The 27,986-nt window shown below is 38.6% G+C and overlaps 1 protein-coding gene and 1 long non-coding RNA gene across 2 annotated transcripts; one reads left to right on the top strand and one right to left on the bottom strand.

Moving 5' to 3' along the window:
* Positions 1-248: 248 nt before the first annotated feature.
* Positions 249-3,818, top strand: krt18a.1 (keratin 18a, tandem duplicate 1). The gene is made up of 7 exons (XM_063014873.1): positions 249-712; positions 2,080-2,162; positions 2,272-2,428; positions 2,556-2,720; positions 2,849-2,974; positions 3,079-3,299; positions 3,400-3,818. The coding sequence occupies exons 1-7, from the start codon at positions 305-307 to the stop codon at positions 3,512-3,514; spliced, it is 1,275 nt and encodes a 424-aa protein (XP_062870943.1). The 5' UTR covers positions 249-304; the 3' UTR covers positions 3,515-3,818.
* A 6,999-nt stretch (positions 3,819-10,817) lies between these two features.
* Positions 10,818-27,810, bottom strand: LOC134333704 (uncharacterized). Its single transcript, XR_010015402.1, has 2 exons — positions 27,693-27,810; positions 10,818-11,150 (listed from the first exon to the last, which is right to left on the bottom strand). It is a non-coding gene; the product is annotated as an uncharacterized LOC134333704 (long non-coding RNA).
* Between the last annotated feature and the right edge of the window lie 176 nt (positions 27,811-27,986).

The following is a 27,986-nucleotide window of genomic DNA, read 5'->3' on the forward strand; positions in this document are numbered from 1 at the left end:
GAAAAGTTCATTCTTTTTTCAAAGTCTATTTTAGATTACTAAATTTAAATGTATGGACACAGATGTATTTAAAATAATGATTAAAGGATGGGAAAAAATTAGCCCAGTGAAACTGCACTTCATTCACCAAAACCACAACCCGACCTGGAGCAATCAGATTGGTCCGAGGGAGGAGAATGTGGGCGGGACTGGAGACTAGAGCTCTTTATAAGCTGGAGGTCTCCCTCCCTACTGGACTGTGCACTCATCTGGCTGCCTCGCTTCTCTCTGTCTATTCATCGTTCTCACTCACACTACAACCACCATGAGCGTCAATATGAGCTACTCTGTTCGTTCCTCCCAGGGGCCCATCCAGCGTAGCTCAGTAATGCCTGCTTACCGTGCTGCCAGCATCTATGGTGGGGCCGGTGGCCAGGGCACCCGCATCTCATCAGCCTCCTATTCCAGCCTGCAGAGTGGTCTGGGAGGCCCAGCCTCATCCCTGTCCAGCTCCTTCCAGGTGACAGGGGCCACTGGAGAGATCATGGGTAACGAGAAGATGGCCATGCAGAACCTCAACGACCGCCTGGCCTCTTACCTGGACAAGGTGAGGTCCCTGGAGAAGGCCAACAGCAAGTTGGAGATTCAGATCCGTGAGGCTCTGGAGAAACGAGGCCCTGATGTACGTGACTACAGCCGCTACCAGGCTATCCTTGATGACCTGCGCAAGAAGGTAAGTGATGTTGTAATTCTTGAACTGTCTGTTCTTCTGTTATGGCTACATTAGACCAAACAAGACTCATGGGGGACAGGTCAGTTATAGCTATAACACAGCAAAGTCTTTGTTTTTTTTTTTATCTATGTTTATTTTAACAACACCAAACTCTTTAACATTTCGACCTCTATTTCTTCTAGCCTGTTTTTTATCTTTATAAATAAAAAAAAGGCTAATAAAATGATATTATGATTAAGTTTTTAATGAATTAAATAATTAATGAAAATATTTTTTATGAATACATAAGAAGGACATGCAGAGAACATTTCAGTTAGTTGGGGTGGGCAGAATGCAAGGAAAGCTGATTATTCACCCTGAGGACATCCTGGTTGCTTTCCAACTGGATTAAAACTATAAAGACTGGGTCTAATTGTTAGAGAACTAAAATAGAAACCAAGAATTGAGGGGTAGCTTGGAAATGACTGTTGTTGGCCTGAGTGGGACCCATAATTTTCCATCAAGGTCTGCATACCACTGAATAAGTATTTCCATCCTGTGTTTACTTAGTGTCACGCATGGGTGCATTTCTGTAATTTCCGGCAGATATAAAGTGCAGGACTTGGGGATAATATTAGACAGACATGAGACTGGAAAAGTTGAGACAGTCTACAGGTTCAACTGGTGCAGATTTTATAACTGACATGTGAATGTTTAATCATAGGCCTCAGATTCACAGAAAGTATTTTATATGGTGGTAAATAAAAACCTTTAGTAGTAAATTTAGTATCACTTTAGGTGTTGATTCAAAGAAACCGTCACATGGTTTGGAAAGTTGCCAAATTAAAAAGGACTTTGTCTTTTCATTCTTCTTAAAGGCACAAATACATACATACATACATACATACATACATACTTCATCTAATTTTAATGTTACTAGGATATGGAGGATATGGTTTGCGTTCTACCATACAAACCTTTTGCAAAACAGCCTTCCAGGCTAGGAAAAGCAGAAAACCTGAACTAGTCTCCACCCTGCCACCTTTACAAGCATACTGTGTGCTTCAAATGCTTGGTTGTTTGTTAATGATTATCTTATGATCTTTGGTACATGCCATTTCCAGCTCTTATCCTAGCAAACTAAACCCACTGAGCAGAAAGAACAGGGCATGAGAAACATGATTATAGATGGCAATTCAACTTTGGACAGTTGTTTTTTATTGACATACTGGGCATTATTCATAAATATTTACCATGGTTACAATTTAGTTAAGCAAATACTGTTCATTAAAAAAAAAAAAAACTACTGTGCTTATGAGTTTCCAAAGTAGCCTAATTATTAAGACACAAAAGAAGCAGTTCACTAACCTCTGATTTTGTGGTTGTAGGTGTTTGATGCTACTGTGAATAACGCCCGCCTCGTGCTCCAGATTGACAATGCCCGTCTGGCAGCTGATGACTTCAGAGTAAAGTAAGTACAAGTTTTACCCTAGCAACTAATATTTTAAAATACCCTTTAGGATCCTCCATGACACTGAAAGCAACAAAGGTCTCACAGAAAAACCTTCCTTTTCTTAAAGGTATGAGTCTGAGCTGTCAATCCGCCAGTCAGTGGAGGCTGATATTGTTGGTTTGAGGAAGGTCATTGATGATACCAATATCAGTCGATTGAACCTGGAGAGTGAGATCGAGGCCCTCAAGGAAGAGCTCATCTACCTCAAGAAGAACCATGACAACGTAAGTGCAAGTCCAGGATCATCTGATATTTATTATCCTGATTATCCAGGATAATAAAGATAGCCTTGATCATTGACATCCAATGAAAATCTGATTTTGACCTTTTTGTTACTTTTCGTCTTATCAGGATGTAATGGACCTGCACAACCAGATTGCACAGTCAGGAGTGCAGGTGGATGTGGACGCTCCTAAGGGACAGGACCTGGCTCAGATCATGGCAGAGATTAGAGCCAAGTATGAGAAAATTGCACAGAAGAACGCAGAGGATCTCAAAGCCTGGCATGAAACACAGGTAAAATTTAATAAGATCTGTGAATACACCAGTGTTCAAATGCTCTAGCTCAGTAGTGTTCATTCTTACATGTGTCATACTATAGTGTATATGTAGTTATATATATTTTATTTATATTTACTTTACAGATCCAGGAAGTTCAGGTACAAGTCACACAGAACACAGAAGCCCTTCAGGGTGCCAGAACAGAAGTCAACGACCTCCGCAGACAGCTCCAAACTCTAGAGATTGAGCTTGAGTCACAGAAGAGTCTGGTAAATATCTTTCCTGGTCTTCATTTATAGTCTAATTTCTGCATCATATACATAATCCAGTACTAGAACATCACTTTATTCTTGTTTTTTATTGTGTTTTGCAGAAAGCTTCACTGGAAGGCACACTGCGTGACACAGAGATGCACTACAACATGGAGATCGAGAACCTCAATGGCATCATTGTGCAGCTGGAGGCTGAGCTGATGCAGCTCCGCAACAACATCCAGCAGCAGAGCCAGGAGTACGAAGCTCTCCTTAACATTAAGATGAAGTTGGAGGCCGAGATCGCCACCTACAGAAGACTCCTGGATGGCGAAGACTTCAAGTGAGTTCTATTTCAAATCTTTTAATCTTTGTAAAATGTCTTATTGTTTAAAATGTCTTGTCTTGAGGGTTCTTGGCTAATAAGCAGTGTTTTTTTTTAGGCTCGAGGATGCTGTTGATGAGCAGAAAAAGGTGAAAGTAATGACCGTCACGCAGACACTGGTGGATGGAAAGGTAGTCTCCTCAACTACAGAGACCAAGGAAAGGAAGGTTTAATCTACCATGCAGCATTACCAGCACAACACAAACTACCCACAGTCTAATACTGTAAACCATCTACTCAGTGGTTGGTGCAAAAATGTATTTATTGCCCCCAGAGTGCCTTACTTCATAAAATTCATTTGTGTTAACAGGCATTTTACATTTGAATTATGCAATTAATTTAATTGTCAGCATTGCTTAAACAACGATAACTTAAGCCAATCTTTGTTAAGTAACAGCTATTTATTGAAATGTTTGTGGTTGTGTTGTTTCCATCCTGTCTGGTCAACTGGTTTCAATAAACTCAATGTACCAAATATCTCTGTTGTGAAATCTGCTTTTATTTTTTGTTTTTCATACCTTAAAGTTTCTGTGCATGTTTTCTATAAGAGAGAGCACTTTAGTCTGTTATTCTCTGTAAGCAAGAGGGACCCTTTTTACATCAATAAGACCTTATGTCTGTGTTTCATTACTAACTGAACATGTCTAAAAGTACCATTAAATCAACCAAACTTTAAGAAGTAGGAATAGTGGCATATAGTAAATTATTGTTTATTCTCTTCTTTATTAAGAAAGATCACTAGCATAAACATTAGCACAACAAAAGCTTTTATTGTGATTTTTTAAATTAGAGGCTATTGTTTGTATTATCCCCAGCAGTAATTTCCAATCATACATCTATAAGGTACTATTGTCCCGCTTACAATTATTGGCACCTCTGGTAAAGATGAGTAAAATGGTCATAGAAAAATTAGGTAAATCAAACCTTTAATTAAAGTACAAGGGAACATCAAAAAGTTTCTGCACTTTTATATTTTGGTTGGAAACAGTGAGGGTGGGAGGAGTAGTAATTGGTCATGTCTGAGAGACTGAGAAAAAGATTATAGTCTGGATTTAGCGCCATCTGATTTCCACCTTTTTGGACCGCTCAAAGAGGCTTTAAGGGGAAGAAGATTTTCATGTGATGATGATGTGAAAGCAGTGGTGCATCAGTGGCTACACGCTCAACCAAAAACATTTTTTGCTGATGGCATTAAAAAGTTGATATGACGCTGGAAAAAATGCATCGGAAGGTATCTATGTAGAAAAGTGATGTCATTTGTTTTTGAAATTCTGAAATTTACTCATAGAAAAAAATTCTCAATATATATTTTTTACATTTTTAATAAAATCATATGTGCTACGATGAATGAAACCACATGTACAACCCCCTTTTGTCAAACAAAGCTGTACAACGGCATTTCTTTTCCTGTAAGTATTTTTCTACAACATTATATAGGGTTGGATAATACAGAGCAGGGAATTTGAGATCAAGACTATTTATAGAATCTCTTCTGTTCGCCCAGGGTGCCAGGTCCTCATCCTGGCAAGTTTGTCACAATTCCAGCTGACAAGCTTTTTAATTATTGTCAATATGGGCATTTTTATGCAGGTACAGTATCTATCTTTATAGCTATTTCCTGACTTATAAAGGTCAACACACTTTTCTTTGTTTAATTTATGTATTCTCTTGTCTTTCCCATGTTGAAGAATGATAAAGAAAATATGACATCTGTGTCAGCTCATATATATACACCCCCAAGAAGTCATAAACTACTGCTTAAAATCTGAAGGCTGCATGCGCAACATAGAGCACAAAACAATAGCCTCCATATTCTATATAGTTTACTATATAGTAAACCAATGTAATCAATAAGAAATTATTTTTATTTATTTATGTTGACCCTGTCTGCTAGTTTCTAGCTGTAGCAATCACTAGTTACCCTGAAATTTAGCTACTCTTGCTTTAAAAAATTTTTTTTTTAGATTCAATAAACTTAGAAAGTAAAGTAAACTTTAAAAAATCAGTACAGAGTTTTTACTGCACAGTCACAATATTATGACCACCAGCTAATATCCAGAGTAACCACCATGTGCAGCACAGACAGCAGCTAGACGGGCTGGGAGTGACTCAGTAAGGGCTTGGTAGGTTGTCGCTGGTATCTGGAGCCATGCTGACTGCAGTGCATCCCACAACTGCTGGAGGGTGCATGGAAGACAATCAAGGTGGTCCCACAGATGCTCAATTGAGTTCAAGTCTGGGAAATTAGGGGGCAGGGTAGTACTTGGAATGCTCTTCTAATCAATGTCGGACATTTTTAGCCATGTGATATGTCGCATTGTCTTGCTGGAAGATCCCATTTGCCATCTGACAATTTTACCCATGGTACTTTTACCCATGACAGCAACAAGGGATATATGTGCAGACAGCCTATCGCACACCTTATATACCTACCAGGTCAGCTCACGAACGTGACTTTCTTCATGAGCTACGCGCTGCCGCCATCGAATGTGGGAAGTGGTCATAATAATGTGTCGAATGTCATCGACTGTGTAGTAAGAAGTGATTAGCTCTCCATATTAAAAGTTGGGACTTTCTGGAATAGCTTACTGGGGATAGCTGTCACTCTGTTAATGGTGGGATGAGTAGTAAAAAAGTCTGTGCCCACTGTGTGCCCACAAGGCTTGTACAATTGCAGAATTGCTGCCCTCTGGATGTTTTTTGCCATATGTTGTACATATTGTATAATCCCAGAATATGTCTTAAACAGTTAAGGTGACTCAGATCACATTTTCCCATTTTGATGATTGTAAACATTAACTAATGGTCTTTACTTTTGGCTTTAGCAGAAAACACTGTCAGACACAAGAGCTGTCAGATTCAAATTTTACTCAAAAGAAGCTCTGGTATTAGAATGGCAGTTTGGACAACACTGCTACCACAAAGTGAAATTGTGAAATTGTTTGTGTCAGTGAATACACAAACACATGTTGAAACAGCTTTCTGTTAATTACACATGCACCTACACCATTATGGTGTAACATAATGGTTTGAATACCATGTGCACTTTATGTCAAATTAAATCATTTTAGGATTTAGCCCCAAAACATTTAACTGAAAGAACAAAGCTGAGGAAAGAGTTATTTATTTACATATTTACTTAAAAATACCTCAAGTTAAAATGACACTTCTAAGTACAATTAGTCTAAAAGGTTATGTAAATGTGTTGTAAAAGGAGTTGTGTAAATGTGGTGTAAAACTACCCACTTCTAATAACAGTGATCTAAGTTTTGATTAGAGCTTCAGAATGTTTCTTGTGGTCTGTGTTTTTATAACAATAGAAAAATACTATCAAACATTCACAAATTTGTTACAAACAGCAATGCATAATTCAAGATGTTTTGTTTCATAATGTTAATTAAGTGCTATTGTTTGATCTTATTGTACAACCAAAGTTCCATCCAAACTGTTATCAGCCAAAAGCCAGGGTCTGTCATGTTATGGGGTTGTGTCAGTGCCCTTGGCAAAGGTCATTAAACTTCTGTGATGGCAGCATCAATGGAGAAAAGTACACTGAGATCTTGGAGCAACATATGCTGCCTTCAAGATGTCATCTTTTCCAGGGACGTCCATGCATTTTTCAACAAGACACACATTACAAAGACATGGCTGCGGAAGAAGAGGGTACGGGTACTGGACTGGCCTGCCTGCAGTCCTGACCTGTCCCGAATAAAGAATGTGTGGAGAATTTTAAAACAAAAAATGCAACAACGACCCCGTACTGCTGCACATCTTAAGACGTGTTTGCAGGAAGAATGGGACAAAATAAAACCTGAAACACTAAGTCACTTGGTATCCTCTGTGCCAAAATGTCTTTTAAATTTTGGCCTGTCCCAACTTTTTCTGATTTGGGGTTGTAATAAATGAAGTTTTTTTAATTTCTTAGCTAAGCAAGTGTCATCTTGATATTTCTTAAATTTTAAAACAATCAACATCATTCTCTAATTCTCAGATAATCATAGGGCGGTTCCAGCCTAGTGGTTAAGGAATTGGACAAGTAATCAAAAGACCGCTGGTTCAAGCCCCACTACTACCAGGTTGCTGCTGTTGGGCCCTTAAGCAAGGCCCTTAACCCTCAATTGCTCAAACTGTATACTGTCACAATACTGTAATTCGCTTAAAGGCTAAATGCCGAAAATGTAAATGTAAGAGGAGCAGTCTAGACTTTTTTCATATACAAGCTAACCACTTTGAGCCTCCACTAAATATTAAAAAAGCCCTCTGCAGCAGTGTATCTCAATTTCTATCTCACAACAGGTCAAACAGTGGCCAAAACCAGTCATGCAGGCTACACACGTTTTAAAATATTGACATATTAGATGTATAAACAAATTGCAAGCAGCCTGTAGATTGAAAATCCATGACCCACAGTCACAGCAAAGTAAGTCTTCTGGGTCACTTACTATCCAGAGCTGCTAAAGCTATTTGCATGAAAATTTACAAAGCAAAATTTGTTCTAACACGTAGTTCAATCACACATGGATTCATTTCATTCCTATAAACTTTGCATTTGATCAACTGTCACTTTTCCACTGCTATAAATAAAACAATGAAGGAGATCTTTTGTTTTAAAATGTTAAATATAATGCTACTGTATACAGAAAAACAAATGCATATTACCAACCATTATCCTTGGAAGAATGTTAGCTTCTTTCTTTAAGCATCTTTTTTACTGTGCATGAGACAAATTGCACTTTGGCCATTGGGTTCTTATATTTAGAATATAGAATGCCTTTATTTGTCATACATACAGGGGTTGGACAATGAAACTGAAACACCTGTCATTTTAGTGTGGGAGGTTTCATGGCTAAATTGGACCAGTCTGGTGGCCAATCTTCATTAATTGCACATTGCACCAGTAAGAGCAGAGTGTGAAGGTTCAATTAGCAGGGTAAGACCACAGTTTTGCTCAAAATATTGCAATGCACACAACATTATGGGTGACATACCAGAGTTCAAAAGAGGACAAATTGTTGGTGCACGTCTTGCTGGCGCATCTGTGACCAAGACAGCAAGTCTTTGTGATGTATCAAGAGCCACGGTATCCAGGGTAATGTCAGCATACCACCAAGAAGGACAAACCACATCCAACAGGATTAACTGTGGACGCAAGAGGAAGCTGTCTGAAAGGGATGTTCGGGTGCTAACCCGGATTGTATCCAAAAAACATAAAACCACGGCTGCCCAAATCACGGCAGAATTAAATGTGCACCTCAACTCTCCTGTTTCCACCAGAACTGTCCGTCGGGAGCTCCACAGGGTCAATATACACGGCCGGGCTGCTATAGCCAAACCTTTGGTCACTCGTGCCAATGCCAAACGTCGGTTTCAATGGTGCAAGGAGCGCAAATCTTGGGCTGTGGACAATGTGAAACATGTATTGTTCTCTGATGAGTCCACCTTTACTGTTTTCCCCACATCCGGGAGAGTTACGGTGTGGAGAAGCCCCAAAGAAGCGTACCACCCAGACTGTTGCATGCCCAGAGTGAAGCATGGGGGTGGATCAGTAATGGTTTGGGCTGCCATATCATGGCATTCCCTTGGCCCAATACTTGTGCTAGATGGGAGCGTCACTGCCAAGGACTACCGAACCATTCTGGAGGACCATGTGCATCCAATGGCGGTGCCGTGTATCAGGATGACAATGCACCGATACACACAGCAAGACTGGTGAAAGATTGGTTTGATGAACATGAAAGTGAAGTTGAACATCTCCCATGGCCTGCACAGTCACCAGATCTAAATATTATTGAGCCACTTTGGGGTGTTTTGGAGAAGCGAGTCAGGAAACGTTTTCCTCCACCAGCATCACGTAGTGACCTGGCCACTATCCTGCAAGAAGAATGGCTTAAAATCCCTCTGACCACTGTGCAGGACTTGTATATGTCATTTCCAAGACGAATTGACGCTGTATTGGCCGCAAAAGGAGGCCCTACACCATACTAATAAATTATTGTGGTCTAAAACCAGGTGTTTCAGTTATTTTGTCCAACCCCTGTACATACATCTTTGGAAGCTGGGGTCAGTGCGCAGGGTCAGCCATTGTATGGCGCCCCTGGAGCGGGTGGAGAGGGTTAAGGGCCTTGCTCAAGGGCCCAGCAGTGGCTTCATGGCAGAGCTGGAATTCGAACTTCAACTTTTTAGTTGATAGTTCAAAGCCCTACCCATTAGGCTACCACTGTCCCTATTACATATTATTTATACCCCAGTAAAGTTTATATATGGTAAGAGACCCTAATTTTGTTTAAGAACAACTTGAATTGTTTGAGATTTTGCCCATGTATATTTATGTTTATATACATACATACATGGATATAAGTGTGTGTAAAATTTGGGTTAGTGTCGGTCAGGGACAGTGGTAGGTAACTTAGTGGGTAAAGCTTTGAGCTATTAACTAAAAGGTTGAGAGTTCGAATCCTAGCTCTGTCATTCAGCCACTGTTGGGCCCTTGAGTGAGGCCCTTAACCCTCTCCGCCCCAATGGCTGACCCTGCGCTCTGACCCCAGCTTCCAAACGAGCTGGGATATGCTAAAAAAAAGAATTTTATGGTACTGTACACCTGTATATGTATATATGACAACTAAAGACATTCTGTTCTTGCCATGTTGCCATGAAGATTGAAATGCTTGCTGGTATTTCTTTGCAATGAACACTAACAAAGTTGAAAGTTAATGGTGCATAATGGATAAACATTAACCCAGAATAAAACTGCTGACAGCAGTTTGGAAACAGTTTAACAACACTGTGCCAATATAGGACTTGTCTTTCAAGTCTTATCCCAAAAAAGTCGTCTTTAAAAATTTTTGTTTTAATTATATTTAACTGTATTACAATCACGCTGTATACATATTTGGCACTTTAACCATAAGGTGGGTTCTTAGTCACTACAAAATGAATAAACTTGAAGAGAAAATGTATGAAAGTCTCACATCATGTGGTTACATTGTGTCTACTAAGTTACAAAAAGGACAGTTTTTTACTAAGTTAATGTTTGTCCATTACAGCCCTTCGTATTTTCCAATCATTTTTAACTATGTTAGACTTATAGTAATTAATGTGATACACTGAGTTACAAGTAAAAGATTTTCCACTAATTGTAGTGGGATACAAGTAATATAATGCCCTTCACACTTAACAAAAATTGAATATTTAATGCACTATATTAGCTCTGAGCAATATTAATATGCATAATATAAAAATTAACTGTTTTTGAAAAAACTAAATTAAGGAAAGGGAGAAGTGCAGAGAAAGAACCCAGTAACAACTCATATACAAAACTGACAAATCCTTTTTATGCAATTTATATTTAACCCCATGCTGAAAAATCACTGTATGTTTTGAAATATTCATGAATTTAACATTATTCTTCAGATTTAACACACATTTACAAAAAAGTTGGGGCAGTGTGGATAATGCAAATAAAATACAAATGCAGTGTTCTTTACATTTACTTTGACTTTTATTTGATTGCAGACAGTTTAAATCCAAGATATTACATGTGTTGTCTGCTCAACTTCATTTCATTTATTAATATAGCTTCATTCCTGCATTTCAGGACTGCAACACATTCCAAAAAAACTTTACTGTGCAAAAAAGAAGCCTTATGTTAATCATGTCCAGAAGCGGCGTCGATTTCTCTGGGCTCGGAGGCATCTAGGATGGGCCATCACACAGTGGAAACGTATTGTGCTCAGGTGAATCAGAATTCCAAGTTGTTGTTTTTTTTTAAATAGACACTGTGTGCTCCGAACCAAAGAAGAAAAGGACTGTCTGCAATGAAATAAAAGTCAATGTAAGTAAATATAAGAAACTCTTTTTTTTATTATTCGCATTTTCCGTGCTGTCCTAGCTTTTTTTGATTTGGGGTTGTAATTGCATTAATAAATTTTGTTGAATGTATGGGTTTATAGATGGATAGATGGACGAACGGACGGACGGACGAACAGACAGACAGACAGACAGACAAATAGATAGATACTTTATTGATCCCAGTGGAAATTAATGAGTTTATTTAGTACACATAAATACATGTATGTGTTAATAATGTAATTTTTTCACTTTTAAAAATCACTTCATTCTGATCAGTTATGAGTTACGGTGGGTTTTATGTTTTTAATAAATCAATAGATGCAAGCTGTTAACATACTGTCGAGGAAGCAAAGTTAATCCAGGACCTTCTTCATTATACATTTTAACAAAATATCAAAATTGCATTTTAAAATCCATCAGTGATCTTAAACCACGTGGTAATGATCTAGCACCACACTTGTAGCGGAAAGTATATAAATAGTATAGAAATAAATCAACCTAAATCAGAGTTAACTGCATAGCTTTTTGTCAATAGGTAATTGTCTGGTCCTTTTCCTTACTGGTGTTAGTTGTTTCCCAACAGCCAGTACCACAAATTCCAGCTTTAGAAACTCAGGACAGCTTGTTTGTTAAGACTGAACCATGAAGGCATTCAGTTCTTTGCCATTTTTGCAGCTGTAGTTGTCAGTGTTTAGCAACTATGTCCATTAAATGTGTGTAATGGTGAGTCTAAACTTCTGACCCCAGTGTTTCCCTAACAGTGTAAAAGATGTGTGTTTTGTACATGTTTGGCTTATTAACTTTCAGACAGTTAGCATGTATTTGTTTCTTGTATTTTGTTTCTGAATAAGACACTAAGCATCAAACGCTTTTTTCCTATATAAATATTGAGCACATGGCTTCTTTATAACCATGGTAGTTTTGTCATTTTACGACATAACTTGTATAGCTTTGTGTAATAACTGTTATAACTCTTTTGATAGTTGTCACGCACTAGTAAATGACATTCAGTCATTGTGGTTTTTGTAATGGTTCTTTTGTTACTTCAAAAGTACACTTTCATGTGGTCTCCCGCATATACGCATTAACAGTGAAGTGAAAAAGTATTTTTCATTCCTGACTTTTTTGCATTGCATATGTATCACTTCCTAATTGTTTCAAGTAGGTTAAATGGTCTTAACAAGCAGAACACTACATCATAATCAACAGAGGTTTAGAAAAAAACAAGAACATTAGTAAAATATATAATGCTTGAAATGCAGTATTAAAGAAACAAACAGATAAGCGCAGATAATCCTCCTATCGTTTCCGGGGCACGTTGTGCGCTTGTTTGGCTGCCACTCCCGACATGGACTGTTTGTTTTGTTTTCGTTTTTCTCTGTTTCATCCGTTTCATCCCGAGGATTTTTATGGACTTAAGAACTAATGTGTGCTTGGTGACGACAATTATATTTTTCACTTCTTGAATCCTCGAACTGCTATGAACTATAACTGCCTTAGCGACTGTGTTTACTGTGGTCTGCTTTGCTTTGGGAGCCATGCGCTGCCGGTGTGTCTGCCTAAGCTAGCCTCGAGCCTTCTTCACTGTTCTAGACGCTGTGCCTTCAGCCCGATGGGTGAGTAAACGCTCTTTCATTTTGCTGTCTGCTATCAGGCCAGTTTTAGTCTCAACTAATACTGACTCTTGGTTCCGTGGCATCTGGTTTTAGTGTCGGCTAACGTAGCATTTTAGCGTTTGGCTTCTGGGTGCTGTGTCGCCACCTGTTGCATACCAGCCATGGTCCTAAAGCTGGCTTTTCACCACTTTTTACCACTTTCGCTTTGCTGGGCTTATCTAATTGTTCGTTTTTTTGGAATAATGGCTGCTACTGGTGTCTATTCTGCCTTCGCAAACTTTTCCTGTATTGCCTATTCTACTGCTGAGTTGCGTCTCCTCCGCTTATCCTACCCTTTGGACACTTCTGTCTCCACCCTGTGCTACAACTATGGCATTCTACGACGTCATTATTTACATCGTGGTCGCAAAAAGGTTGCATCTTCTTCTCCAGCTTTGAACATTTCTATACCTACAATCTGGACACCTGTTCGCCGACCCAGACAATTCTTGAAGGCTCGCCGTGGTATAGACTCTTCTGTGCTTCGTGAAATTCCTCGTTCCAATTCATTACCCACTTCAAATCCTGCTCATCGTCATGCATCTACACTGGCCCTGTTTAACTGTCGTTCATTATCTGACAAGGCAGTCCTGATCAATGACTTAATTTTTCAACATCAGATTGACATACTCTGCTTGACTGAAACATGGCAACCCCCGGGCGATCATTTTTATTTAAATGCTGCCACCCCAACTGGCTTTAATTACCTTTCTCGCCCCAGGCTTACTGGTCGTGGGGGGAAGTCTGGCTGTTTTCTTCAGTAATAACTTAAAAGTGTCTGAACTTGGTTTTAGTAATGCTGCTACTTTTGAATATATGGTGCTAAAAGTTCACTCAGACTGTCTGTTTATCATCCTGTTAGTTTATCGACCACCAAAGCATTCCATTCCAGATTTTCTTACTGAGTTCTCTGAAATACTCACATCTGTCAGTTCAATTTCATCTTTATTAATTGTTCTTGGTGATTTCAATATTCACATTGACACTCCATCTACCTCAACTGCTGATTTTCTCGCACTATTAAACTGTTTTGACTTGCTTCAGCATGTCACTTTTCCCACCCATAATCGTGGTCACACTTTGGATTTAATCTGTTCTACTCCCAATCTCATTAGTAATACCTTCACACCTTCTCTCACACCTATCTCTGATCATAAGCTCATTATCTCATCTCTTTCTCTTCCGGTCCCTAAGCCTATGTCTAAAACTTGCTTAACTTATCGCCGAACCTCATCTATTGATCCATCGTCTTTCTCTGCTTCCCTAGAAACATCTCTGCCTAGTCTGCTTGAGCTCCGTTCCCTTGATGAAATAGTTACTTCTTACCATAAAACTGTGTCTGTTACTCTTGACTCCTTTGCACCTATTATAAATGTAGTAGTCCCCTCTACCCATTCCTCTCCTTGGTTTACCCCTGAACTTCGTTCTTTAAAGACTGTTGGGAGGCGTCTTGAACGCCTCTATAGAAAAACGAGATTACATGTTCATTTTCTAGCTTATTCTGACCACATTTCTAAATACAAAGCCGCTCTTAACACTGCTCGTACTTATTACTTTTCCTCTCGCATTCAAGCCTCTGGTCAAAATCATCGTCAGCTTTTTAACACTGTAAACAAGCTCTTGCGTCCCCCCTCTAAACAGACCTCTGACTCTTCTGAACTCTGTGATTCTTTTCTTCAATTTTTCATGGACAAAGTGTCCACAATCTATCATGAACTTTCTCATTCTTCTACTTCCTCCACCACACTGCCATCTCCATCCATCCCTAAGACTCTCCCCACCTGTTGCTTCTCTACTTTTTCTGCTGTCAATGTCAAATACATTGCTAAAATTATTTCTGGTCTTTCATCATCTACCTCTTCTCTCGATCCTGCACCTTCCTCCCTCGTTAAGTCATGTGCTCCGGTCCTCTCTCCTGTTATTTGCCATGTTGTTAATATTTCTCTGTCTTCTGGTTATGTACCCCCTGCCCTAAAGCTTGCCTCTGTGACGCCTGTCCTCAAAAAACATGATCTTGACAATACTATTCTTAGTCATTTCCGCCCCATCTCCAATCTGCCATTTTTTTTCCAAGATTCTTGAACGTGTCGTGGCCTCTCAGCTACTTGACTATCTTAATTTAAACAAGCTCTTAGAATCTTTCCAATCTGGTTTTCGCTCACAGCATAGCACTGAAACTGCACTTCTCTATGTTCTAAATGATCTTCTCACTGCTTCTGACCAGGGTCTTGCCTCTGCGCTTATTCTTCTTGATCTTTCTTCTGCTTTTGATACCATCAATCACAACGTTTTAATAACTCGTCTCTCTGAAATAGGTCTTTCTGGTTTAGTCTTAGCCTGGTTTAAATCATACTTAACTGATAGATTGCACTTTGTACGTATTGGTAAATCAACATCTGCCACTGCTAAAATTGAACATGGTGTCCCTCAGGGCTCTGTTCTTGGTCCACTCCTCTTTATCCTGTATATCTTACCACTTGGTTCTATCATACAACACTATGGACTCAGTTTTCATTTCTATGCTGATGACACTCAACTCTACCTAAATTACAAACCTTCCTCTTCTTTCCCCCCTGCTTCTCTTACTAGCTGTCTTCACCATATCAATTCTTGGCTGCATTCTAACTTTCTAAAGCTAAATCCCCACAAAACGGAATTCCTGCTCCTTGGCACTAAATCTGTGGTTTCCTCTCTTTCTCCCTCCTCTCTCTCTATTGCTGGTGTTTCTATTTCCCCATCCCTCACTGTGCGTAACCTTGGTGTGCTGTTTGATCCTTTATTGTCCTTTCTTCCCCAAATAAGATCAATCTCTAAGTCTGCCTTCTTTCACCTACGAAACATTGCTCGTCTGCGTCCCTTTCTTTCCTCTGTGGCTGCTGAAACCCTTGTTCATGCTTTTATTTCCTCCAGACTTGATTACTGTAACTCTCTGCTCTTTGGTCTTCCTGCTAAATCTATCCACCTTCTTCAATGTGTTCAAAATTCTGCTGCTAGGATGCTCACTCGCTCCAAAAAAACGGATCACATTACACCTGTCCTTGCCCAACTTCACTGGTTACCCATCTCCAAACGTATTCAATACAAAGTCCTTATACTTACTTTCAAAGCACTTTATGGTCTTGGTCCAATATACTTACAAAACCTGATACATCGGTACACCCCCTCACGCTCTTTACGGTCTACTGATGCTGGTCTCCTGATTGTCCCCAGCTTCAGGCTCTCTACCATGGGTGGAAGATCCTTTTCTGTCTCTGCTCCCCTACTTTGGAATTCTCTCCCTCTTTCCCTGCGTTCTACTTCTTCTTTTACAGAATTCAAATCCCTACTCAAAACTCATCTATTTACCAAACATTTCTCTACTGTTTCATAAGCTTCATTAACTTATGTAAATCTACATTTATTATATTATTATTGTGTCCTATCATTTATGTATTCATGCGTCTCTCATGTGTCTGTCTCTAATATTGTATCTTGATGTATTTTTCTATTTTGTAAAGCGTCCTTGGGTATTGTGAAAGGCGCTATATAAGTCCAACTTATTATTATTATTATTATTATTATTAAAGAAGCCCCATATTTAACGGCATTAACAAACTGATCAAACACAAATGTCAGTGTCCAGGTTTATAGATCATTTGTACCATAACTCAGACTACAACCTAAATACATTGTTTTTAGAAACCCAGTAAGCTTGAAGTTCAGCAAGAAGAACACAGTGAAGTGAAATAAACTGCACAGTGGTAATGTACAATACTTAAGTATAAAAATTCCACTGTGGTTTGTTCTGAAAGGAGCGTTTGTGGCAGCATGATGCAGAGTTTCCAGTCAAATCCTGCCTTCTCTTTCACGGCTGCCTGAAAAACCGCATAGTCATATAAGATCTGGGGTCATTTGGTGCATGGCTAGAATACACCCTACAAAGGACATATTCCCTACAGCCAGACAGGAATTGACAGGCACAAGATAGACGTTAAATGGCTAAAAAGTAAAGAAACGTAAATAATGACAGCATTAAATGATCATATGCTACTCTCCGACAAAAAAGAAAAAGCATATAATAATGGCAGGGCTGCTATTTAGAAATATTTTGTAGTTTGGGCTATCTCAGAAATAATTTAGTTCAGTCGTTGTTTTGCATGGTTATAAAACAGCCAATAAATATAATGCAATTTAAAAGCTCATATTATTGGTGGTTATGCCCCAAAGCATGCTGCCAACAATATTTAAGGATGGTCCAATGAATACTAGTAAAAAGTATTTTAATGCTTTCTGAATCACCACAGTATCAAGTAGATGTTTACGTTTTCATCCTCAAGAACACACACACACACACACACACACACACACACATATATATATATATATATATATATATATATATATATATATATATATATATATATATATATATATATACACTGATCAGCCATAACATTAAAACCACCTCTTTGTTTCTACACTCACTGTACATTTTATCAGCTCCACCTACTATATAGAAGCACTTTAAAGTTCTACAATTACTGACTGGTTCTACAATGCTAATGGAGTTTTTAAACACCTCACTGTCACTGCTGGACTGAGAATAGTCCACCAACCAAAAATATCCAGCCAACATGGCCCCATGGGCAGCATTCTATGACCACTGATGAAGGTCTAGAAGATGACCAACTCAAACAGCAGCAATAGTTGAGCGATCATCACTGACCTTACATCTACAAGGTGGACCAACTAGGTAGGAGTGTCTAATAGAGTGAACAGTATTAGAGTGGATACAGTATTTAAAACCTCCAGCAGTGCTGCTGTGTCTGATCCACTCATACCAGCACAACACACACTAACACACCACCACCATGTCATTGTCACTGCAATGTTGAGAATGATCCACCTGAATAACACCTGCTGTGTGGTGGTCCTGTGGGGGTCCTGACCATTAAAGAACATGGTGAAAGCAGTTTAAAAAAGTATGTAGAGAAATAGATGGACTACAGTCCGTAATTGTAGAACTACAAAGTGCTCCTATATGGTAAGTGGAGCTGATAAAATGGACAGCGAGTGTAGAAACAAGGAGGTGGTTTTAATGTTATGGCTGATCAGTGTATATATAAATCCAATTGCCCAAGGAGGGATCCATTACAATGCTGTAAAGTGTTAAGGAGCCAAGTAGGTGAGGAAGTGAACTCAATTTGGAAAAGCACAGAGAACTAAATTGGCTTGCTGAATTTAAAGAACAACAGTTTTACATGTGGAAAGTTTTACATGTCAAAATTGGTCTGGTAAATCAGTTTTTACATGATGTAACTCTCTTTGAGACTTAACCGAGGTAAGATTGGTGGGGGCGCATAATAGTCTAATACTAGTCTAACTTGAGCAGCTGGAAAATAAAGAATGTTAAAATTATTATAATTATTTTTCAAATTCATTTTTTCTTTTTTTTAATGTGTGTTATTTCAGTGCAAACAAAAAATGTAAATACCAAAACAAACTAACTAAAGCTTTGAATTGAGTGCACTAGGAGGAGCTGTGACTGAGGTCGACACATAAGCTACTCTGTCCACCAATGTGCCAATATATGATCAGAGGCAGATGCCTCTCCCTCGAGTCCTGGCTATAAAGAGTTATAAAAGACGGGAAGCTCACTGGCATAGATAAATAGCACTAATAATTATGTTAGCCCCTGGGGCATTTATTGTATTTAGAACTACTGCGTTTTGATCTGCACTTCCTACCAATGGTGGAAGTGGTGGTAACAGTCCAACCTATTACAGGTAGATTTTCTTCTTAAAGAATACTGAAACCTCTCATTCATTCAGGACTCCATGAAGAATTACAGATGTTCTGGAAGCTGGAATGGTTGTCCAGCTCTTTTTAGATCATAGAATTGTTACAGATGAGTTTTAAATATTTGGTCCACTGTATATATAACTGTATGGATACACTCTATGTACTCTGTATGTATTATACAATGTATTATTTAGTCCTAGTTTTGGTTGGGATTGTGTTTGTACATGTTTTCTTTTCTATCCTCTGTATAGAATCTCCACTACCACAACTCTAAATAATCAGACATAGTCACATACTATTTCCATGCTCTTGGCTATGTTTTATTAGTCTGGCACATAATGGTCTAGTTTGTCATTTTGTACTTCCTTCATTCCTTTCCTCCCACACATTTTATTTAAGTCACATGCCATAAACACTATCCCTAGTGCTCGCTGTAGCCATGGCTTTTTGGCGGTTGTGAGAAATAGCACATGGTATGTCATATCAGCATTCTACTACAGCGTATAATTTGTTGTTCATCTTAATTTTAATCTATTTTTAGCAGCCAGATAGCAGCAAATAAACAGTTACTAAAACAGCATAATGTTTTAGTCAACTTAAAAACTTTTTAGTCAATGGATAGTGTTGCATGTTAAAATTGGACCTGTACATTACAGTTTTTAGAGATAGATATTTTGTGGGGCGGCATGGTGGCTCGGTGGGTAGCACTGTCGCTTCACAGCAAAAAGGTCCTGGGTTTAATCCCCAGGTGAGGCGGTCTAGATCTTTTCTGTGCAGAGTTTGCATGTTCTCCCCGTGTCTGTGTGGGTTTCCTCCAGGAGCTCCAGTTTCCTCCCACAGTCTAAAATCATGCAGTCAGGTTTATTAGTGACACTGAATTGCCCTATAGGTGAATGGGTGTGTATGTGTGTGGCTGGCGCCCCGTCCAGGGTGTTACTGTGTGCCTTGCACCCACTGAAAAGCTTCAGTGCACATACACACAACCCTAATTGGATAAGCGGTTAAGAAAATGAGTGAGTGAGATATTTTCTGACCCATAATCTCACTCAGCAACCCACTCAAATGCAGATTGCTTCAGACCTGTTTTTAACTCACCAAACATGAGTCTCTTTAAGACTCAGTTGAGGTCAGGTTGGTGCGGGCACATGATGGTCTAATACTAATCTGAAAGAACTTGAGCATTTGGCAAAGAAAGAGTGTTCCAAAATGATTTGTATTAGTTTTTTTTAAGTGTGTTATTCTAGTGCAAACAAATATGTGACTACAATAGCCCTTGTTATTGAAATAATTTCCGTGCATTTTCTGAAAGCAGAGCAGGGGTGCCAGTATTTTTGGCCTTGACTGTACCAAATACTAAACAATTCTAAACTCTACATTTTTCACGTTTTGTCACGAATCAAGCCTCTTTGTGCTCCTGGAGCCATGTTTATGTGCCACACCCCTCTCTGCAGGAGCACATATTACAGATGGTTTGTTTAGGCGGTCAAGTCAACGCCCCCCTAACATGATTGGTCCACAGCCAATTATCCACAGCTACACCTTGTTTTAGGTATATTGCTCATAGGATTTAAGGAAGCAGCTGTGGATTAGTCATTGGAGGCTATTTTGACTTTATTTTGTCATGCTCTTGTTAGTCCATGCTCTTGATCATGCTTAGTGTTAGTCTTGTTTAGTGTTGTTCATGTCGTGTGTTAATCTAAGATCATGTTTAGCCTTAGCTCTGGGTCTAGTATAGTTTAGTCAGATTTCTTGTGTGTTTAGATTAGCGTTATCTGTTAGTGTAGCATAGTTTAGCTTTAGCATTGTTCATGTGTTTTGATTAGTGTTAGCATTAGCATTTAGCTTAAGTCATGTTTGTCTCTGGTTTTGTCTTGTGTACCCTTGTCTAGTCTTTTGTGATTATTAAATATCTTGAAAAAATCTGTGTGTCTCTTGTCATGTCTTGGCCTATTTGTTACAGTTTTTATTTTTATCAACCACTTCATCATGGTCATGGTAGCGGCAATTCTGGTTTCACCAGGAAACACTGGGCACAAAAAGCAAAATAGAAGCCTTTTGTGGAGGGCAGAAAAGAGGAGAAATTTAATTTATAAAAGAAAATGCAATTTGGAAGAGTAATGTAAACAAAACTTATGTTTTTCTTTTTTTGTACATCATTTTGTATAAGGATCTACTAATTTACAAAGAATTTTGTCATTTGTCAACAAATGTCATGGTTACTCCTGCCACAAATACATGGGTAAACAAAACATTAGTCAAAACAAAAGTCTAGTCTTGTAATAAATGCAATGAAAGTGAAGTATTTCTAGAATATAATTTTATTTCTTTATTCATGCAGTAATATTAATAAATTACACACGAGAATTGTTAAACATAAGAATCAGGTGCTTGGGGATGCTTGGGTGGGGCAACAGTAAAACACACTAGCACACCAATGCTGACATTTCAAGAACGGTGGAGAGGCAATAAGCTTATATGGCTGTTTTTGAGCTGGGCGTTTTAGTTCCAGGAAAGAGAAAACCTAATTCTACATCATAAAGTGAGGTTTCTACAAACTTGTCTGAGCACAACAATGACCCCATTTACAAACTTTGATCCTTAAATACATTATTTGAAGAGTTTGGTGTGGATGAACTTGACTGATATGCACAGAAACTTCTAAACTCAACCCCATACAGCACCAGAAACTGCAGTGGCAATTGTTACTCCACTAATGCTCTTGTAGCCTAATGAAAGCAGTGCTTCAAAATCTCGTAGAGGCTCATCCTCCACTCAGAGCAGGTGTTTGGGCCAGGTAGAGGTCAGACATCAGAGAGTCCTTTCCAAATCCTGGTTAACCCTCTCAATCTTCCCAATGGATTGAGGGTGAAAACTGGAAGACCGTCCATAAACTTCCTTCCAGTGCTTCCAGGAGTATATCACTGGAAGACGGTGGGGGTATATTTTATTAATATTTTATTCTATTTTATATTTTTGCACATGTAACTGTTTTGTATATATTTGTTCTTTCTTATTGTTATTTTTATTATTTCTCTATAACTTGCTTTGGCAATACGAATGTCCTTATTTGTCATGCCAATAAAGCTTCTTTTGAGTTTGAGTATTCATTATCTAGTACTATTGGTGGCCTGATAGGGTCTTCAATTCATGCCACTGCCTAATTCTGACCAGGTTGCAGGCACTCTGCAGGCCCAGCTTTGTAAACATGGAGGCTTGCTGCAGCGATTCAAACACTGAGTTCATCAGAGGCAAGGAATAGTGGTCCTTGATGGTGATTCAGTTCAGCCTCTGTAGTCAATCCAGGAACGTAGGGACCCATCATTTTTTGCCATGAAGAAAAATCCCATTTAATCTTGTGACGCTGACAGACAAATAAACCCTTGGGCAAGAGTCTCTTGAATATACTCATCCAGCTTGGGCCCTACATTGGCTAAGGACTTATTGGAGGTCATGGTACTCTGGGGGAACCATCTTCATAACAATCATTTCTTTGGGTGCCTCAGACAGCTGAGTGATGTTCGATTCTCCTTTGAAGCAGGTCTTTCGACACAGTAGAGAGCGATCTAAGACACCAATCAATCTTGGAGTTGTGCTGTTGCAATCAGCTTTTTAATTGAAACCAGAATGAGACCACTCTACGTTTGTATGTGAGTGGTCCTGGCCAGACAGAAAAGGCAAGGCTAGGGCAGGTGATCTTGAGGGATTCTTTTCCAAACCTGATTGCCAAGAGGCAAATGGAAGAGGGTGGATCTCTGGTAGCCAATTTTTCCTTAAACTTCTCTGACAGCCCCTCCTGTAAAGCCACGATTAGTGTCTCAGAGTTCCACCCACTTTCTGCAGCAAGGATATGGAACTCAATGGTATAATCAACAACAGAGCTGGCTTCCTGACGAATATGGAGGAGGCGTGAGGACTCCTTTCCTCCTACTAAGCAGCCAAAGGTCTGCTGAAGCTTGGTGATGAAGCAATGAACAGTTGCACACAGGTCTGGCCTTGTCCGCCAAATGGTGGTTACCCATGTAAGAGCTTGACATGATAAGAAGGCTGTAATGTGGGTGACCTTTGACCGTTCGGTGGGAAAAAGCAATGGCTGAAGCTTAAACATCAGTGAACACTGCAGCAGAAACCTCTTACAGTGACCTGGTTCCTCATCATAGCAATTAGTATGGCAGACGTGGCTCGCGATAGTTAAAATTAGCTGTGCACACTGATGGGGGGTGGTCAGGTGCTGGAGCTGGTTGGGGCTGGTTTATAACCTCCAGCTGGTTCATAACCTGTTTGAGGACCTGAGCATGTTGGAGCAAAATAGTCCCTTGCTGCTCAAAAGCATTCTCGACCCTCTTCATATCTCCTGGGTCCATGGGTGGCTGAGTCTTTCTGTAAGGACTAAGGTGGTGGAAACTTAGTAAGACTATTTCATGACAGCAGGATTAGGACTCAAGTCCAAAAGTAAGACCCCCTAAGTGGGTATCTAAGGAGCATAGTAGCCCAATGTAAGGGAATTTAGTCTATTTAAAACTACAGTGCGTCATCTAGCGTTTCCTGTTTCCCACAGAAGCGGTAGAAATTACCCAATTACACTCCTTAAATTGTAATTGTCAAACATTTTATTTACTGGATAAGATAAATACATATCAAATGAAATGGAGACAGTGATTCACTGAAAGGAAATGCTTAAATCTATGTTTTCGTATCAATTTAACCACAGAGCAACTGTTCAAAGACTACAAAAGAAGTTTTTGCTTCCTGATGTTTATTCCCTTTGGGTCTCTGACTAATTTTGTAAAACAAATGAGTCACTTCCATTTTACAATTCATCTGAGCAAATTAATTACCACGGACAGAACTTTTTAAAATAAAAAAGCGGGAAAAGGAAGGATGAAAAAAGACAGAATGGAGCAGAGGAGTAGAAGACGGGAACGCCAGAGGCTGACCGTTATATATTTACTCTAGCATCTGTTAGTCATCGTTGTGTGGTGTGTGGCACACAGCCTTACTGTTATGGCTTCTTCCATTTTCAGTTTGGGAAAACCCATGGAACGTTAAGAGGAGTTGCCATGGAAGCCTGCAATAAAAGTTCCTAAATCTGGCTTTTTCCATGGAAACCAGACATTTAGTTCAACCTTTGGGGATAAGCAATACCATATGCTAAAGCTGGAACAGCTTAGTCATTTTTCATACCAGTACACGGTCTATGCCATGTTCCTAAGAAAGTACTTTTAACTAAATGTAAGGCTGTCATGATAGCTTCAATTACAAGTAATAAATGTGTCCCCTACAGAAATAAAAGCATAAAAATATTAGATTGGGTTTAATCCTTGCCTAGTAGAAGATTACTGTGGAGTTTCACTGTGTCCATGTGGGTTTCCAATGTTTAATCTGGGTTCGCTCCCAGTTTCCAAAAAGCTGCCAGTAAGCTCTTTGGCTAATTTAATTTGAGTTCGAGTGAATATGTAAAACAGTGATTCCCTTTGACGATTTATACCTAGTTTTTCAGCTTTAGACTCCAGGCTCACGCGACTCTAATCAAGATAAAGCCATACAAAAATAAATGACTTAACATGTGACATGAATGAAAAAACAAGAATCATGTGCCAAACCAATGCTGAAGTGACTCATAGGCTTTCAACATCACTTTTTGTAAGTCACTATAATTTTCTCTTATAATTTACTTATAATATGAATGTTTAACTTTCTGTTATTAGAGTTTTTCCCAGTTTCTTTAATAAATGTAAATAACCAGAGTATGTCAAGCTTCTGTTTGTGCTATGACATCTGTGTGGTTATGACCAAATATTTAGACAAGGAGTAATCAGAGCACCCACTGTCCAGGATGTATTACCATCCTGCACCCAGAAGTTCTAGTAGGATCTAGACGCATCTCTAATTAAGGTGTGGTTACTGTAAATGTTAATGATTCATACTTCCATGATATGATTAATCAGCTTTGAACTTTCTACAGTACTCATGGCTGGAAATGACCTCTCAGGGCTGAAAAACTCACTCTGGTCAATTACCAGTGCTCAATTTTTTTCAAACCACCCCTGATCCAACCAAAACCACCAGTACCATTTATAGAAGAACACACATGCCACACACTTATATAAAGTAGGCTTATATTTGTACTTAGAATTTTAGTGAATTATGTAATACTTTTTTTGTTTTTATACGTTTTGCACATGGTTCTAATTATTTATGTGTCAGTAAAAGAAAATCTTAAAACATAAAAAAATGTGTTATACTATTATGAAGCTGTTGACAGTAAATTCTAATGTTGCACGACCAGACATTCCTTTCATTTTCAACATACAGTAGATGACTGATTTATTAGAGGTCATTCTCTAATTAGTAAAGGAAACCCACATTATTACTGGGCACAACCATCCAACATGATCTTAAGTGGGACATGCATGGTACTGCAATTATAAGGAAGGCCCAGCAGCGCTTGTATTTCCTGAGACAGCTCAATAAATTTAGGCTGCCTCAAGCACTGCTGGTTCAATTCTACACTGTTATAATCGAGTCCGTAATCACATCTTCTATTACCGTCTGGTTCGGCTTGGCATCTCTGCACACCAAGCGTAAGCTACAGCGTACAGTGCAATGTGCAGAGAAAATCATCGGCTGTCGTCTTTCCACCCTTGAAGACCTATACTCCTCTAGGATGAGAAAGAGGGCAGGGAAGATTATGACAGACTCTTCACACCCTGGTCACTCAGTTTTTCCAGAGGTTCTCATCACAGCAGAGACCTAGAGTGAGAGCATTAAAGACTCGAACCAACTGCCACTTCCACAGCTTCTTTCCTCAGGCCATCAGCATGCTAAACAAGGACTACTCCCACATCCCTCTGTTTGGTTTTTCACACGTGCTTCTTTTTGCAATGCACATATGCACATATACACCTTACCTACTTGTAAATAATCTCTATTGCACAATAAAAAATAAAAAAAAACTTTAAGTCTGTCAGTGTAGTGTACTGTACACATTCATTGCACACTTTGATGCTGTACTGTTCATGTGGCTGCTATATTGTTTATTTTATTCTATGTTTATATATAATATACCTTTTTCTATTTTTTACTTAGTCTGTCAGTGTACTGTACTGAACACCCTCATTGCACACTTTGCCTGATGCTGTACTGTTCATGTCGCTGCTATATTGTTTGTTCTATGTTTAAATATAGTGTTCCTTTTCTATTATTTAACTTAATGTATGCATGTTGACACCTGCACCAGGAGATATTCATTGTATATGTGGTACTTGGCGAATAATAAAGATTCTGATTCTGAGATTCTGATTCTGATTAATAATTAGTATTTTAGTCCCTACTGCACCACATGGGGGGCTTCAATTAAATATATGTAATATTTATATATTTATATTATAACACTAACATATTATGACAGCTGCACACATGAATGCTGCCAAAAGTACAAGAAAGCTGCCATGCCTACCTCTGAGGTCCCGGAAACCAGAACAAAAAACACTAGTGAAAGGACTACCTGACTATTTTTACCTATAATGTAAAAAACCTAATGTAAAAATACTCTTCCAGTACACAGAAACCAGAATAGCATGGTTTTAGTTCTTGAGAACAGTCCAAAGACCACTGTTCCCAGATCTTGGTCTTGTGTTTGTGTTAACCAAAATGATACCTTTCTTAGAATATACCAAGGTAAAGATAATGTACGAATTGGCATCTATCCAATGAGGAAAAGTTGCAAAGTAATCGATCTACAATTACTGATTCTAGTTAATCTAATGTTCTGTTTGACACCCCCACTAACCATATGTTATTTAAGTGGATCATTCTCAGGCAGCAATGACACTAACATGAGAATAGCATGGTTACTTTTTAAGTGTACCAATGCAGCAGTGTTTTGGGGATTTTTAAACACCTTAGTGTCAAAGCTGGGAGGAGAATAGTGCTCCAACCAAAAACAGTGGTGTATAAAGTACCGGAAGGCCATACGTACAAGTATCTTACCAGAAATTTACTTTGATAGAAGTAAAAGTCACCTTTTAGAATATTACTTGAGTAAAAGTCTAAAAGTATCTGATGTTTAATGTACTTCATTATCAGTATCAAAAGTAATTTGATATTAAATGTACTTAAGTATTAAAAGTAGAAGTAAAAGTAAATGCTGTTAGTATAAATGGAAGCGGTAATTTTAAATATAAAGATTGTTCTTTTAAGCCTGTAAACCACCTTAACAATTAACCTGTTTTCTTCCTTTCATCTGAACATGATTTGTGCCAATTCATGATCATAATCAACTGTTGACATCACCTGTTTGAAATCATGACATTATTTAGTTGTTTTTTTAACTTATTACTAGCCCTAAATGTTCCTGTTCCAACGTTTTTAGAATGTGAGTCGATGTAAATGTAAGAAACACTGCATCTGTTTTATTTGCATTTCCTATACTGTCCCATTTTTTTATTTGGGTAATATATTTCAATAACAAAAAATAATTTTGGCATAATTAATTTTAAGCAAAACTCAGGAGAGTTTAACAAAACGTGTGGCACTTTTATCCCTTTAATGATCTGTTCAACCATTAATTTAAATCAGAATATGTGAGTAAACTAAGCTGTATTTAAATAATCTTTTTGGGCTGTATCTACTCACTGAATGGCATGTGTTAAACTAAAAAAATATTGGTATTCTTATTTTAAGAAAACACCATTTCTAACTTGAAGCCAACAGCTGAAAAATCATTAATAATAAGTTGGATAAGTTGAGTTCTTGTTGAGAGCATTAAAGGGTTAAAGACGTGCTGCATGTTCCTCAGCACCATGAATCTCTCCTCTGCCGGTCTAATACAGAAGTTATCTGAGGAAATATCTGTCTGTAGGTGAGTTTTAAAAAATAATGGACGCGTCTTCATGAGTTTTGCAGTCAATGAATTCCAAACAAATTCAATGATTTATGAAACGTTTTATTTGTGGTTCAAATGTAATCGGTAAAAATGGTAGGTAGATATCTGAACAATGTTAATGCTAATAATATTTAAAAAAACGCTGATGCTGCAGCTTTATTTTGTTAATCATTGTTAACTTACATCAGAGTGTTGGAGCTTCTGAAATGTCCATATTTGCGTGTCTTTGGGTGAACGACGCACTTTTAGAAAACTCCGATAGCTTTTAGAGAACGTTTGCACATGCGCATTAATGTGTTTAACCACCGTCTAACTCACAAGCGCAGATTCACCAAACCAGCGTGCAGTACGTCACACATCTCACATTATTTACCTTTCATTCTGTAGTAACGAGTAACGAATTTACATACAGCGAATGTAACGGAGTAAAAGTACACAATTTCTTTAGAAAATGTAGTGGAGTAAAAGTGAAAGTTG

This window comes from Trichomycterus rosablanca, chromosome 19 (genome assembly GCF_030014385.1).
Source record: "Trichomycterus rosablanca isolate fTriRos1 chromosome 19, fTriRos1.hap1, whole genome shotgun sequence".
Taxonomy (NCBI): domain Eukaryota; kingdom Metazoa; phylum Chordata; class Actinopteri; order Siluriformes; family Trichomycteridae; genus Trichomycterus; species Trichomycterus rosablanca.